The following is a 15872-nucleotide window of genomic DNA, read 5'->3' on the forward strand; positions in this document are numbered from 1 at the left end:
TAAAAAATAATAATATAGTAAGAAATGATACAAATAAAAAATACAGAACAACTATTTACATAACCCATTGTATTAGGTATTATGAGTAATCTAGAGATGATTTAAAGTATACAGAAGAATGTGTGTAGCTTATTTTCAACTACTACACCATTTTATATAAGGAACTTGCACATCTGCTGATTTTGGTATTTTGTGGGGTTGGGGGGGATTGGATCCTGGAACCAATCCCCTGTGGATACCAAGGAGTAACTCTATCCTGAATACCTACATGCCAATGAATTCAACAATTTAGACTAAGTAGGCTAATTGCTTGAAAGACACAAGAGAAATATAAAACCTGAAAAACCTGTATCAATTAGAAAAATTGAATACTTTAAAATCTTCCCACTAGGCAACTCCAGGTTCAGATGGCTTCACTGATTAATTTTATTGAAACTTAAGGAATACATAATTCTAATCCTACATAAACTTCAGAAAATAGAGGAAGGAATATTTCTCAGCTCATTTTATGAGGCCAGCATTAGCTTTATTCCAAAACCAGGCAAAGATATTACAAGAAAACAGCAGATCCATATCTTCTTTGACTGTCGATACAAAAAAAAAAAAAAAAATCCTTAATGAAATAGCAAGTAGAGTCCAGCAAAATATAAAAATACATCATGACGAAATGAATTTATACCAGGAGACAAGGCTGTTGTAATATTCAAAAATTAAAGAAAAAAACGAAACAATATATCCATAGATACAAAAAAAAAAAAAAAAGGATGAAATTCAAATCCGCTTATGATAAAAACTGACAACAAACCAGGAATAGATGGAAACTTTTTCAGTCTGGTGAAGGACATTTTCAAGAAATCTATAGCTAACAATTTATTTAATGAGAAAGACTGGATGCTTTCTTTGCAATATCAGGAAGAAGGTAAGGATTCCACTCACATGACTTATAAATAACATACTAGAATTCCTTCCTAATCAGTGCAAAAAGGTAAGAATAATAATGAAAGACATCTAGATGATAAAGAAGTCAAAATTTCTTTATTTGCAGTTGACATGACAATATACATTGAAAATCCTATGGTCTATAAGGAAGCTACTAAAGCTCACAAGTGAATTTATCCAGGGTCACAGTATATAAGGTCAAAATACAAAAATCAAGTATATTTTTATATTCTAGCATTTATAAATTAAAATACATAAAGGTAAATTTTAAAAAGTGTACAAAACATAGCCAAGAGAAATTAACAGTATGTAAATACACAGATATATACTATATACATTGATTGGAAGACTCAGTATTGTTAAGATGTCACCTGTCCACCAAAGATCTGTAGATTTAATGCAATCCTAATGAAAATGCTAGTAGTTTTTTTGTTTTGTTTTCTTCTGATTTGGGGTAGAGATTGACAGGCTTATTCTCAAATGTAGAATGTTCCAAACAAGAAAGAACAGCAATGGAGAATTTACACTACTGGATTTCAAGAATTACTCTGAACTATAATAGTAGTATGGTATTTATATAATGTGTTGACATAGATAATAGATAGCTATCCAAATGGGTGGGGGTTGTATTTGTACGTGTATAGGCAACAAATACAGTATTCAGAGACAGTCTTATATCTATTATAGTGTTTTTCTACTATAATAGGTAGATCTATTTGTTAAAGGATAATAGAATCTTTTCAAGAAATGGTTCAGAAACTGGATTTTCTATAGGAAATAAGGAATCTGGATCCATACCTCACACCGTACACACAAACTAACTTGAATTAGATCATAGATCTAAACGCCAAAACTCTAAAACTTCTTGAAATTTTAGAAGCATGAGAAAATCTTCACGACTTTGTGTTAGGCAAAGATTTCTTAGTATTCAGAAAGAGCTAACCATAAAAAGAAAATTTGATAAATTTGGCTTCATCAAAATTAGAATAATTTACTTCTCTGAATACACCATTACGAAGAGAAAGGCACGCTATAAACTGGGACAAATAGATATCTAAAAGATATCATCTGATACAGGACATGTATCAATAATAAGGTAATCCAATTAAATATGGGCAAAATATTTGAATAGGCACATCATCAAAAAAAGTTGTAATCCCTTGGGAAGCATAAGAAGCATATGAAAAGGTGCTCTACAACAGGAGTTGGAAAACTGCAGCCCAAGGAACAAATCTGGCCCACTGCCTGTTTTTCTAAATAAAGTTTTATCAGAACACAGCCATACTCATTCATTTATGTATCATCTATAGCTGCTTTTGTGCTACAGTGGCAGAGTTGGGTCATTATGTCAACAAGTAGTTGGTACCAAGAGAAATTTTACTGGTCCGTGGCCTGTTAGGAACCTGGCCACACAGCAGGAGGTGAGTGGCAGGTGAGGTAGTGAAGCTTCATCTGTATTTACAGCCCTTCCCTCCCAACCCCAGCTGTGGAAAAATTGTCTTCTGTGAAACTGGTCTCTGGTGCCAAAAAGGTTGGGGACCACTGGTCCAGGTGGGCTCCACTCACAGATGTCTTTGCCCTGATCTTTATTAGAGGGAGGAGCCCCACCTTATGTTCAGCATGTGGTAGTCTATGAGCAGTTTAACACAGTCCAGAGAGATGGGAGGCTGTATTCTTAGTGGTCTGGCAGACCAGTCTTCTATGCCACTTGGAAAGTCTGGTCACTGAGTATGCCTCACATTCCTAAGGGTTTGCTGTTGCATAAGCTATGTTCTGATTGGTTACACTGTAAGTTATGTAAACCATTTGCATCATTGATTAGGTAAGTTATTTACATAAAACATGTTTTGACTTTAGGATACAACAGGTGTTAATCTCCTTTGAGCAAGTTGCCTGTATGTTTATCTGTAACATGTTACAACCATAATTATTTTTGAGAAAAACATGTTTTCAAGCAAGGGAACATTTTTGATGAGAAGGTTTGCTTACCACTTTTTTTTTTTTTTTTTTTTGAGACAGAGTCTCACTTTGTTGCCCAGGCTAGAGTGAGTGCCGTGGCGTCAGCCTAGCTCACAGCAACCTCAAACTCCTGGGCTCAAGCAATCCTCCTGCCTCAGCCTCCCGAGTAGCTAGGACTACAGGCATGCGCCACTATGCCCGGCTAATTTTTCTATATATATGTTTTTAGTTGTCCATATAATTTCTTTCTATTTTTTAGTAGAGACGGGTCTCGCTCTTGCTCAGGCTGGTCTCGAACTCCTGACCTTGAGCGATCCACCCGCCTTGGCCTCCCAGAGTGCTAGGATTACAGGCGTGAGCCACCGCGCCCGGCCTGCTTACCACTTTTAAGCATAGCAAACAGATTTTATTCACTTAAAATGTAGAATAAGTTATCCTTAACAGAAAATTTATTTCACATATTAGAAAGTATGGTTTAGTTTACTTAAATTTAATCTGGTATTAGTATTTTTCTATGTTAGTATAATTTTATGTAGTATATGAGTATAAAAATGATTTTTGTAATCCTAATTTCAGTATCAGAATATTTTTATCAAAAGTACAATAATATGAGCTCTATCAAAATTTTCTTTTTTCTCTATTATATTTGACCATTAGCTAATCATCAGTTTGATAGCCAAGCCAGACTGCATGTTATAGGGAAATTTTCCAACTGGAGCTTAAAGAATGTGTAAGATCATCTTTGTTTTCTGTTTGCTTACTTCCACATCATATTTCTGCAAGTCCTATAAGCTTTAAAATGTACCTTAAATCCATCCTCTTAGTTACATACCTTCTTTATTTCCCCTCCACTTCCCAGCCTAAGCTATTTTCATATTTGATATTTTAGTCAGAATAGGCTATATATAAAGTCACAAATTAGTCTTCTAATCTTAGTGGTTTAACATAGCGGAGGTCTACTATGGTTTACATAAAGTCCAGTGTGGTTTGGACTATGATCCTCTTCAGTCTTATAACCATAGTACCTGCACTAGTGGCTTTGAAGGTCCTCAGGTGAACTGGAAATGACAATGTCACTTTTCCTCACAGCTCACTGGTGAAAATTAGTCACATGGCTCCAACCTAAGTGCAAATGAGGCTGGGAAATGTAGGGCAGCACATGAAATATTTGGAGACTATTTGTACCATACCCAGATTATTATAGTTACATTTTAATTGGTTTCCTTATTTTCTCTCATATCCCACCATGGTGCATTCTCTACTTAGTAGCCAAAGTGCTTGGAAAAAATTTTTTGTTACTGCCTTGCCAGTAGTTTCCATGTTGAATTAAAGTCCAAACACTTTATCCTCACCTGTGCAAGTTACTGCATATTATGGCCCTTGCCTTCCTTTCTAATTTCATGATTGGCATTTAGTGTTACTAAATATTATCCATGCTAGTGTATTTTGAATACACTAGTGTTCTTTTGTCAGTAGTTATAAAAATGTGATTTTTTTAGAAATGGCAAATTTACAAAATCACAATGACTGTAAATAATAAATAATACCAATAGAAATCCTACTTTATATTTTATCTTCAGTCACAATGTATGAAATCAGAATATTTTTTTAAAATATCCTTTTGGAAACATTGATAAATGTAAAATCCTATTATAAAGAATAAATTCTCTATAGCAAAGTTATAACAATTGCATTCTGTTTATCTGACAGCAAATGATCTCTTAGAATAAATGTTTCCTCTGGCTAATGTTGCATGAAAGATATTCCATTGTAGTTAAATACATGTCTAAAAATTAATAAATTTTATTTTTTTGAGACGGAGTCTCACTCTGTTGCCCAGGCTAGAGTGAGTCCCATGGTGTCAGCTTAGCTCACAGCAACCTCAAACTCCTGGGCTCAAGCAATCCTCCTGCCTCAGCCTCCTGAGTAGCTGGGACTACAGGCATTTGCCACCATACCTGGCTAATCTTTCTATATATATTTTTAGCTGTCCATATAATTTCTTTCTATTTTTAGTAGAGGCAGAGTCTCGCTCTTGCTCAGGCTGGTGTTGAACTCCTGAGCTCAAACGATCCACCCACCTCGGGCTCCCAGAGTGCTAGGATTACAGGCGTGAGCCACCGCGCCCGGCCAATAAACTTTATTTTTTAGAGAAGTTTTAGGTTCACAGCAAAATTGAGTGGAAAGTACAGAGAGTTACCATATACCTCTTGTCCCCACAAATGTACAACCTTCTCTATTAACAATATGGCACACCAAAGTGGTGCATTTGTTACAATTGATGAACCTACGTTAACACATCATTGTCACCCAAAGTCCATAATTTACATTAGGGTTCACTCTTGATGTTGTACATTCTATAGGTTTTGGCAATAAATGCATTTTTAGATACTTTTTTATGACATTTATATGTTTTGTAATTAAGTAGTTGTTGTGCTTCAGTTATACCTTCAATTTCTGTCATATTTTCCCTTGGCAATCTGTATCTCCTAATTAATTCTCTCTCTCTTTCTCTCTCACACACACACACACACACACACACACACCTACACACCACCTGTAATCTCAAATAATTTTTTTCTAGTTGGAATTGTTGAAATATTTTCATCAAGTAATTAATTTGTAATCTTACAAATTATGTATTAGAGCAGTGCTTTGCCACATGATAGAGAAACTAGGAGGATTTAATCCTTATTTTCAAATATGCATACAAGGGTTTATATAAATTCTTTGTGATCTCTGGTTTGTGAATCCTAGGAATCAGGTTTCTAAGATGTTCTTTATCTTAATAAACATCTCAACACCTATATATTTGTATGTTTATTTGAAATGTAGCAGAACATTCATATTTTTAATAATTTTTGATAATTTCCCTAAATTGATTTTAAATATTTAATTAGCTAATAATGATTCCTGTTTTAGCAAATGAAAATTACATATAGTGAATTTGAGTACACTAAAGTTTGTTACATGGATTTAGATCTAGTACAGTTCAAACGGCTTGTCCAATATTGACACCTACTTACATATAAAAATTTCATTTAACAGTGTTTATTTACATGGTGTTAGTATCGTTATTCATGTTTCCTTTTCTTTGCTGGCCCATCCCTATTTAAGCTCTTAAGCATTAATAAAGTACTAAGTAGCAGAGGGATTATCTTACTACATGATGTGTAATACTGAATAAAAATGGGTATTTATGGGCTGGAAAGGTAAGGAAATTAAATCTTTTTTTTTTCCTTATAAGAAATCAATCTGCCATTCTCCCTTCATATAATTAGATGTTTTGTAAAGAATTTGGATTTTATGATAGGAGTCAAGGAAGTTATTAAGCAGTCTCTGTGAAAACTTGATTGCCTTTGTGCTTAGACTAACAGTGTTTGTCTTGTTCACAGTAACTGTAGTACTGAATGGAAGTGGCTTGTAGACAGAGCAAGAGTTGGCAGCCGATGGACTTGGCTTCAAGCCCAGATTTCAGAGCTTGAATACAAAATCCAACAACTAACAGATATTCACAGGCAGATTCGTGCCTCCAAGGTATTGTTGTGTTCTTCTGTTTTTGATAAAAATTGTTACTGTTTTAGTTCCTTCTCATTTCATCACCCAAAATAATTGTTAGTAGGTTTTATAAAAATGTACTTAGTTTATGTTAAGATTTTTGATATATTGCTATAAATTGAAGCTATCTTTGTAATGCCTTTGTATTTAACCAAGATCATTTTATCATACTTTTTGAGAAATTCAGAACTTCCTTATTGGATTCCAGTTAATAGAAATAATATACATTTTTTTCCAAATTTTTTATTATGATAAAATACATATACTATAAAATTTACCATGTTAACAATTTTTGAGTCTACAGTTCAGTGTTAACAAGTATATTCATAACATTATGCATCCATCACCATCCAACTCCACAATTCTTTTCATCTTTTAAAACTGAAGTACTATATCCCTTAAATAATAACTGTCCATTTCCCCTTCTCCCTAACTCCTGGCAACTATTTCTGTATCTGTGATTTTGACCATCCTAAGTACTGCATATAAGTTGGAATCATAACAGTATTTGTATTTTTGTGACTCATTTATTTCACTTAGCATAATGTTCTCAACTTTCACCCATATTGTACCATATATTAGAATGTCTTTTCTTTTTAAGGCTGAATGATATTTCATAATATGTACAACAATACAACATTTTGCTTATTCATTCACCCACTGATGGACACTTGGGTTGCTTCCATGTTTTAGCTATTGTGATTATGCTATAAACATGGATATAAAAATATCTCTTTGAGACCCTGTTTTTAATTCTTTTGGGTATATATCCAGAAATGGAATTGCTAGTTCATATGAAAACTCTTATTTTTAATTTTTTGTGTTTTCCACAGTGGCTATACCGGTTTACAATCCCATCAACAGTGGGAGAAATTTCTAGTTTCTCCAAATTCTCACCAACATTTATATTTAGGCTTTTGTTTTTTATGGTAGACATCTTAATGGATGTGAGCTGGTATCTCATTATAGTTTGATTTGCATTTTCCTAATGATTAGTGATATTGAGCATCTTTTCATGTGCTTATTGGCCATTTATGTATTTTTTTTGGTGAAATATCTGTTCAAGTTTTTTGCCCAGTTTTGAATTTGGTTGTTTGATTTTTTCTTGTTGAGTTTAGGAGTTCTCTAAATATTCTGGATATTAATCACCTATTAGATATATAATTTGCAAATATTTTCTCCCATTCAGTGGATTGCCTTTTTATCTTTTGGTGCTCAAATTTTAAAAATTTTTTTGAAGTCCAATTTTTTTTTTTTGTTACCTATGCCTTTGATGTCATATCCAGGGAATCATTGCCAAATCTAATGCCATGAAACTTTTACTGTATGTTTTCTTCTAAGATTTTTATACTTTTAGTTTTAACATTGGTGTCTTTGATCCATTTGGAGTTAATTTTTGTATGTGGTGTTAGGTAAGGGTATAATTTCATTTATTTGCATCTAAATATTCAGTTTTCCCAGGATCACAGGTTGAAGAGACTATGTTCTTTCCCCACCAAATGGTTTTGACACCTTTGGCAAAAATCATTTGACCATTTATGTGAGGGTTTAATTTCTGGGTTCTTTATTCTCTTTCTTTCTTTTTCTTTTTTTTTAGACAGAGTCTCACTCTCTTGCCTGGGCCAAAGTGCCATGGTGTCAGCCTAGCTCACAGCAACCTCAAACTCCTAGGCTGAAGTGATCCTCCTGCCTCAGCCTCCCAGGTAGCTGGGACTACAGGCACACGCCACCATACCCAGCTAATTTTTTTCTATTTTTAGTTGTTTGGCTAATTTATTTCTATTTGTAGTAGAGACAGGGTCTCACTCTTGCTCAGGCTGGTCTTGAACTCCTGAGCTCAAACAATCCACCTGCCTCGGCCTCCCAGAGTGCTAGGATTACAGGCATGAGCCACCACACCTGGCCTGGATTCTTTATTCTATTCCATTGATCTATATATCTGTCTTATGCCAGTACCACACTCTTTTGATTATTGTAGCTTTTTAGTGATTTTTGAAATCAAGAAGCATAAGTCTCCCAGCTTTATTTTTCAAGATTGTATTGGCTATTTGGGGTCCCATGGGAGTACATATGAATTTTAGGGTGGGTATTTCTATTTCTATAAAAAGAGACATTGAGATTTTGATAGGGATTGCATTGAATCTGTAGATTGCTTTGGGTAGTATTGACATTTTAGCAATATTAAGTCTTCCAATCCATGAATGTGGGATGTGTTTCTATTTATCTTTATCTTCTTTAATTTATTTCAGCAATGTTTTATAGTTTGTACCAGTCTTTCACCTATTTGGTTAAGTATTTATTATATTTATCCTTAAATATTTAATCTTTTTGATGCTATTATAAATGGAAATTTTTTTAGAACTTTCTTTTGGAATTGTTCATGTTAGTATACAGAAATGCAACTGACTTTTGTGTGTTGACTTTCTATCCTACTACTTTGGTGAATTCATTTATTAATTCTAACAGTTTTTGGTGGAATCTTTAGGGTTTTTAATGTGTCAGATTATATCCACTGTAAATAGAGATAATTTTATTTCTTCCTTTATGTTGGGATGCCATTTATTCCTTTTCTTGCCTAATTGCTTTGTTTAGAACATCTAGTCCTGTGTTGAATAGAAGTGGTGAAAGCAGGCATCCTTACCTTGTTTCAGATCTTAGAGGAGAAAAACTTTCAATCTTTATCCATTGAGTGTGATATTTTCACTGTGAATTTTTCATATGTGGCTTTGATTCTGTTGAGGTAGTTTTCTTCTATTGCTAGTTTGTTGAGTGTTTTTATCATGAAAAGGTGTTGGAGTTTTTCAAATGCTTTTTCTGCATCCATTGATATAATCATGTGGTTGTTTTTTTTCTCCCTTCATTCTGTTAATGTGATTGATTTTTACATGTTGAAGCATCCTTGCATTCCAGCAATAAATCCCATGTGGTCCTGGTTTTTAATCCTGTTAATGTGCTGCTGAATTTGTTAGCTAGTTTTTGTTTGAGGCTTTCTGCATCAATGTGTCTAAGGGATATTGATCTGTAGTTTGTTTTCTTGTAGTGTCTTTGCCTGGCTTTGGCATCAAGGGTAATTCTGGGCTCATAGAACGAGTTAAGAAATGTTCCCTCCCCTTCATATTTTTGGATAAATTTGAGAAGGATTGGCTTTTGTTTTTCACTAAATGTTTGAAGGCCAGGCATAGTGGCTCATGCCCATAATCTCAGTGCTTTGAGAGGCCAAGGCAAGAAGATTTCGTGTGACCAAGAATTCAAGACCAGTCTGGGCAACATAGTGAGACCTGGTTTTTACAAAAAAATAAAAAAATTAGTCTGGCATGGTGGTGCATACCTGTAGTCCCACCTGCTCGGGATCCTGAGGTTGGAGAATTGCTTGAGCCCAGGAGTTTAAGGTTATAGTGAAGTATGATCATGCCACTGCACTTCACCGTAGGGAACAGAGTGAGACCCTGTCTCTAAAAATTTTTTTTTAAATGTTTGGTAGAATTCAGCAGTGAAGCCATCAGGTCTAGGTCTTTTCTTTGTCAGGAGATTTTGACTACTGATTTAATCTCCTTAATAGTTATAGATCTATTCAAATTTTCTATTTCTTTGTGATTTAAGCTTGGTAAGGTTTGTGTTTCTAGGAATCTGTCCATTTCATTCATATTATCTGATTTATTGGTGTACTCTTGTTCATAGTACTCTCTTGTAATCATTTTTAATTTCTTTAGAATCAGCAATAACATTCCCAGTTTCATTTCTGATTTTAGTGATTTGAGTCTTCTCTCTTTATTTTCTTAGTTCATTTACTTAAAAGTTTGTCAATTTTGTTGACCTTTTCAAAGAACCAACTTTTAGTTTCAATGATTTTCTCTATTGTTTTTCTGTCCTTGTTTTTGTTTATTGCCACTCAAATCTTTATTATTCCCTTTCTTCTGCTAGCTTTTGATTTAGATTGTTTTTTTTTTAAGTTCCTTAATTTATAATATTACATTGTTAATTTGAGGTCTTTTTTTTTTTAATGTGTTTATAGCTATAAATTTCCCCCTTAGCACTTTTTCACTGCATTCCATAAGTTCTGGCATGTTGTATTTCATTTTCACTCATTTCTAAGTATTTTATAATATTCTTTGTGATTTCTTCTTTGATCAATTGGTTGTTTAAAAGTGTGTTGTTTAATTTCCACAAAACTGTCAATTTTCCAGTTTTTGATTTCTGACTTCATTCCATTGTGGTTAGAGAAGATACTTTTTATGATACTTTCTTTTTACATCTCTTGAGATTTGAGATTTAATCTATGGCCTAACATGGTCTTTCCTGGAAAATGTTCTATGTACACTTGAAAAGAATTTGTATTTGATGATTGTTGGGCAGAATGTTCTGTATATTTCTGTCAAATCCAGTTGGTTTATTGTGTTACGTCCTCTGTTTCTTTACTTATCTTCCATCTAGTTGTTCTGTCCATTATTAAGAGTGGGTTATGTAAGTATCCATCTATTATTGTAGAACTGTTGATTTCTCCTTTCAGTTCTATCAGTTTTTGCTTCATGTATTTTAATGATCTGTTATTAGGTGTGTGTATGTTTATAATTGTTATATCTTCTTGCTGTATTTAACCTTTTATTAATATATAATGTCCTTCTTTGTCTCTTGTAGACTTTTTTGATTTAAAATCTCTTTTGTCTGATATTAGTATCACGACCCCTGCTCTCTTTTGATTACTATTTACATGGACTATCTTTTCCATCCTTTCACTTTCAACTTATTTGTGTCATTGGATTTAAAATGAGTCTCTTATAGACAGCATAGAATTGGATCATGTATTTTTATCCATTCTAATTTCTGTCTTTTGATTGGAGAGTTTAACCTATTTATATTTAAAGTAATTACTGATAAGGATAGACTTACTTCTGTCATATTGTTATTTGTTTTCTTTTTTTTTTTTTTTTTTTTTGAGACAGAGTCTCACTTTGTTGCCCAGGCTAGAGTGAGTGCCGTGGCGTCAGCCTAGCTCACAGCAACCTCAAACTCCTGGGCTCAAGCGATCCTCCTGCCTCAGCCTCCCGAGTAGCTGGGACTACAGGCATGCGCCACTATGCCCGGCTAATTTTTCTATTTTCTAATTTTTCTATATATTTTTAGTTGTCCATATCATTTCTTTCTATTTTTAGTAGAGACGGGGTCTCGCTCTTGCTCAGGCTGGTCTCGAACTCCTGACCTTGAGCGATCCACCCGCCTCGGCCTCCCAGAGTGCTAGGATTACAGGCGTGAGCCACCGCGCCCGGCCTGTTATTTGTTTTCTATATGTCTATAGTTTTTTTTTGCTTAAAGCCAGAATCTCACTCTGTCACCCAGTGTGGAGTGTAGTGTCATGATCACAGCTTGCTACAACCTGAAATGCCTGGGCTCTGGTGATCCTCCTGCCTCAGCCTCCAGAGTAGCTGGAACTACAGGTGCATGCCATCACACCAGATAATTTTTTTTATATTTTGGAGAGACAGGGTCTTGCTGTGTTGCCAGGCTGGTCTCAAACTCCTGGACTCAAGAGTTCCTCCCACCTCAGCTTCCCAAAATGCTGAGATTACAGGTGTGAGCCACTATGTCTATCCCCTTATCATTTTTTGTTACTCATTTCCTGTATTACTGTCTTCTTTTGTGCTTAGTTGATTTTTTGCTAGTGAAATGTTTAAATTTATTTGTCATTTCCTTCTGTATATATTCTATAGCTATTTTCTTTGTGGTTACCAGGAAGATTACATTTAACATTACAAAGTTGTAACATTCTAATTTGAATTATAATTCACAAAACTCTGGTCCTTTACAGCTTTTTTTCCACCTCTTTTTGTTGTTTGTGTCACAAAATTACATCCTTATACTTTATGTGTCCCAAAAGATAAAATAATAATTATTTTAAGTATATTAGTCTCTGCCAAGTGTGGTGGCTTATGCCTGTAATCTCAGCTGCTTGGGAGGCTGAGGTGGGAGGATAACTTGAGGTCAGCGGTTTGAGATCAGCCTGGGCAACATAGTGAGTCCTCATCTTTAAAAAAATTTTTAAAAAATTAGCCAGGCATTGTAACACGTACCTGTAGTCCCAGCTGCTTAGAAGGTTGAGGCAGGAGGATCATCTGAGCCCAGGAGTTCCAGGCTGCAATAACTATAATCGTGCCATTGCGCTCCAGCCTGGGCAACAGGGAGAGACCCCATCTCTAAAAAAACAAACAAACAGGAATATGTTAGTCTCTTATGTAGAAAAATGTGGCATTACAAACCAGTGTATGACAAGACTAACTTTTAGACTAATAATTTTTTAAAAAGTATGTTAGCCTCTTAAATCATTTAGAAAACAAAAAATAGAGTTACAACCCATTCTTAAAATAATACCATCTTTTATAATTGCCCATGTATCTACCTTTATTGCAATTTTTATTTTTTCATATAGCTTCAAGTTACTATCTAGTGTCCTTTCGTTGATTCACTTTGCAGGACTTCCTTAAGCATTTCTTGCAGTACAGGTCTAGTGGTAACTAACTCCCTCAGCTTTCATTTATCTGAGAATGTCTTGATTTCTTCTTCACTTTTGAAGGACAGTTTTGCCAAATGTAGGATTCTTGGTTGACGGTCTTTTTGGTTTCTTGTTTTTCTTTTAGTGTTTTAAATATATTGGCCCACTGATTTCTGGCCTCCAAAGTTTCTCATAAGAAGTTACTGATAATATTATGGAAGATCTTTTGTATGTGTTTCTCTCTTGCTGCTTTTAAGATTCTCTCTTTGTTTCTGTCATTGGATAGTTTGATTATGTGTCTCTGTGTGGTTATGTTTACATTCATGTATTTTATCACATTTGGGAAATTTTTGCCCATTATTTCTTCAAATAGTCTCTCTGCCTCTCTCTCTTTTTGTTCTGGAACTCCCATATGTTTATGTTGGGCCACTTGATGGTATTCCACATGTTCACTTTTCTTCAACCTTTTTTCTTTCTGTTCCTCAGACTTGATAATTTCCATTGTCTTGTCTTCAAGTTCATTGATCTTTCTTCTGCCTAATTTCAGTTATTGTATTTTTAGCTCCTGAATTTCTCTGTTTGGTTTTAATTTTGATGAAGCCCAATTTATCAGATACTTTGTTTTATTGCTTATGCTTTTCATGTTCTATCTGAGAATCTTTGCCTACCCAAAGGTAATAAAGATTTTTCCTTTGTTTTATCTATAAGTGTCTTTAAATTTTTAGCTTTTATTTATAGGTCCATGATTCATTTTGACTTAATTTTAATGTATGTTGTGAGTTAAGAGGGTCAAATTTCACTCCAGTGGATGAATTCCTGATTGATTTTCCAAATAGATATCGAGGTATTTCAGCACCATTTCCTGAAAATACCATCAATGCTCCTTTGTATTACCTTATCTTTGTAAAAAATCAATTGGCCATATATATGGTGAGTTTACTTTTAAACTTTCTGTTCTTTTTCATTGATTTTTAAAATCTCTCTATCTCTTCCTGTATGCCAAAAATCACACTATCTTCATCTGAAGCTTTATAATGAGCCTTGAAATTGGGTAGAGTGAGCCTTCCAATTTTGTTCTTCTTTTTCAAAATTGTTTTAGTGATCAGGTCTTTTCATTTCCATGTAAATTTTAGTATTAGCTTGTTAGTGTATGCAAAATTTTCTTCCAGGATTTTGTTTGAGATTGCATTGAGTATATAGATACATTTAGGGAGAATTGACATCTTAACAATGTGGTGTCTTTGAATAAGTAAACAGGGATTATCTCTCCATTTATTTAGATGTTTCATTTTTCTCAGAAATGTTTTATAGTCTTCAGTGTATAGTGTATAGATTTTTTACATATTTTGTTAAATTTTCCCTATGCATTTCTTGTTTTGGGGTACTATTACTAACAATAGTTTTTTTTAAAAAATTTATGTTCTCAGTCTTCATTACTAGACTTTAAAATACAGTTGATTTCTATGTATTCACCATGTATCCTATGATCTTTCTAAACTCACTTGTTTGTTCCAGTAATAGTAACTTTTTTATAGGTTTCTTAGAGTTTTCTATATTCATGACTATGTCCTCTGTGAATAAGAAATACCATCTGTGTCTTCTGTAGGCCTTTTATTTTTTTTTAATGCCTTCTTGGCATAGGCTAAGAACTTTAGTGCAATGCTTAATCGAAATGGTAAGTGAAAAATCCTTTTCTTATTCACAGTCTTAAGAGGAAATCATTCAGTCTTTCACTGTCTCTTTCGGTCTTTCTCTTTGTCTCTACCTCTCATTTATCTAGCATCCATCAGACAAACTATTATGTTCGATATTGTACATAGGTCCTAATATTACTCTTGATGATGATGATGACATAATGACAATAAACTATAATGTGGTGCTTAAAATACATGAAGAATTGTTGCAAGCAATTTATATGAATTATTTCATTTAATACTCAAAACAACTGTAATTGGTAGATATTGTGTCCTTTTACAGATAAGGATAAAAGGAACAGAGAAAGAGAGTACCTTGCCAAAAGCCAGAAATATTAAAATAAGTTATAGAACTTTCCTTTGTGATAAATGTATTTGTAAATTTTGGTAATTGTTAATATATTAACTAATATAAGGGAGAAAATGAGTGTAATGAGAAAAGTACGGGTATAGTGCTGTGGGACTTCTGATTAAGGAAAAGTCCTGGAGATGGACTTGAATGCTTGGTTCAAGAGTAAATTGATCAGATTCTATTTAGAGAACTTCTCTAGAACTATATCGCAGTAAAGAACATACATTTTTATTTTTAATAGTACCTGTCATGATAACTATATGCATGATAGACTAATGAAGAAAAAGTATACCAGGGAAATGCTTGCTAGCAGTTCTAGCATATAATAAACATTAGAACAGAGTAACGTATAATGCTAACTCTGGAGGTAAATATCAGAGAAATACCTAGAGAGAACAGAGAATTACCAGAGAGATTGTACTTGAGGATAGAGACAAAAGCCATATATCCCCAAAGACCACCTCAGGATTTTGAGCACTATGATCTCTTAGGACGTATGGTTTTTGAAGAACAAAGGATGTCATTTGAGGTGCTTTTTCAAATCACACTTGTAACAATTACCAAAATTCGCCTCTCCCAACACACACAAACACACACACACACACACGCACACACAAAGGCATAGGAAAATATTGGTCGGCAGTTATGTTTTCAATAACTTCCAAAGTTATTCTGACTTCAGCCTTTCTCTCCTTTTAGTTATTGATCTACTATTTCCAAGAAAGGAGAAAAATGCTTGATTTATAGGAAATGTGATAAAAATTAATTTTCTCACACATTGATTGTCAAGGTTTTTTGGGCATTTTTGTTGATATGTTCTGAAGGAGTTTGAAATGTGAGATATTTTAGAAGGGAGGTCTCTGAGAAGATGTAGATTTGAGATTAT

At 33.9% G+C, this 15872-nt stretch overlaps 1 protein-coding gene across 2 annotated transcripts in view; it reads left to right on the top strand.

The window, feature by feature from the left end:
• KANSL1L (KAT8 regulatory NSL complex subunit 1 like) overlaps window positions 1-15872 on the top strand; it is a 115377-nt gene that overhangs the window by 18080 nt on the left and 81425 nt on the right. For both annotated transcript variants that reach the window (XM_069467619.1, XM_069467629.1), the window contains exon 2: window positions 6294-6435. In XM_069467619.1, coding sequence (XP_069323720.1) covers window positions 6294-6435 — 142 coding nt within the window. The remainder of the gene's footprint in view (window positions 1-6293; window positions 6436-15872) is intronic.

Source organism: Eulemur rufifrons, chromosome 1 (assembly GCF_041146395.1).
Source record: "Eulemur rufifrons isolate Redbay chromosome 1, OSU_ERuf_1, whole genome shotgun sequence".
Classification (NCBI taxonomy): domain Eukaryota; kingdom Metazoa; phylum Chordata; class Mammalia; order Primates; family Lemuridae; genus Eulemur; species Eulemur rufifrons.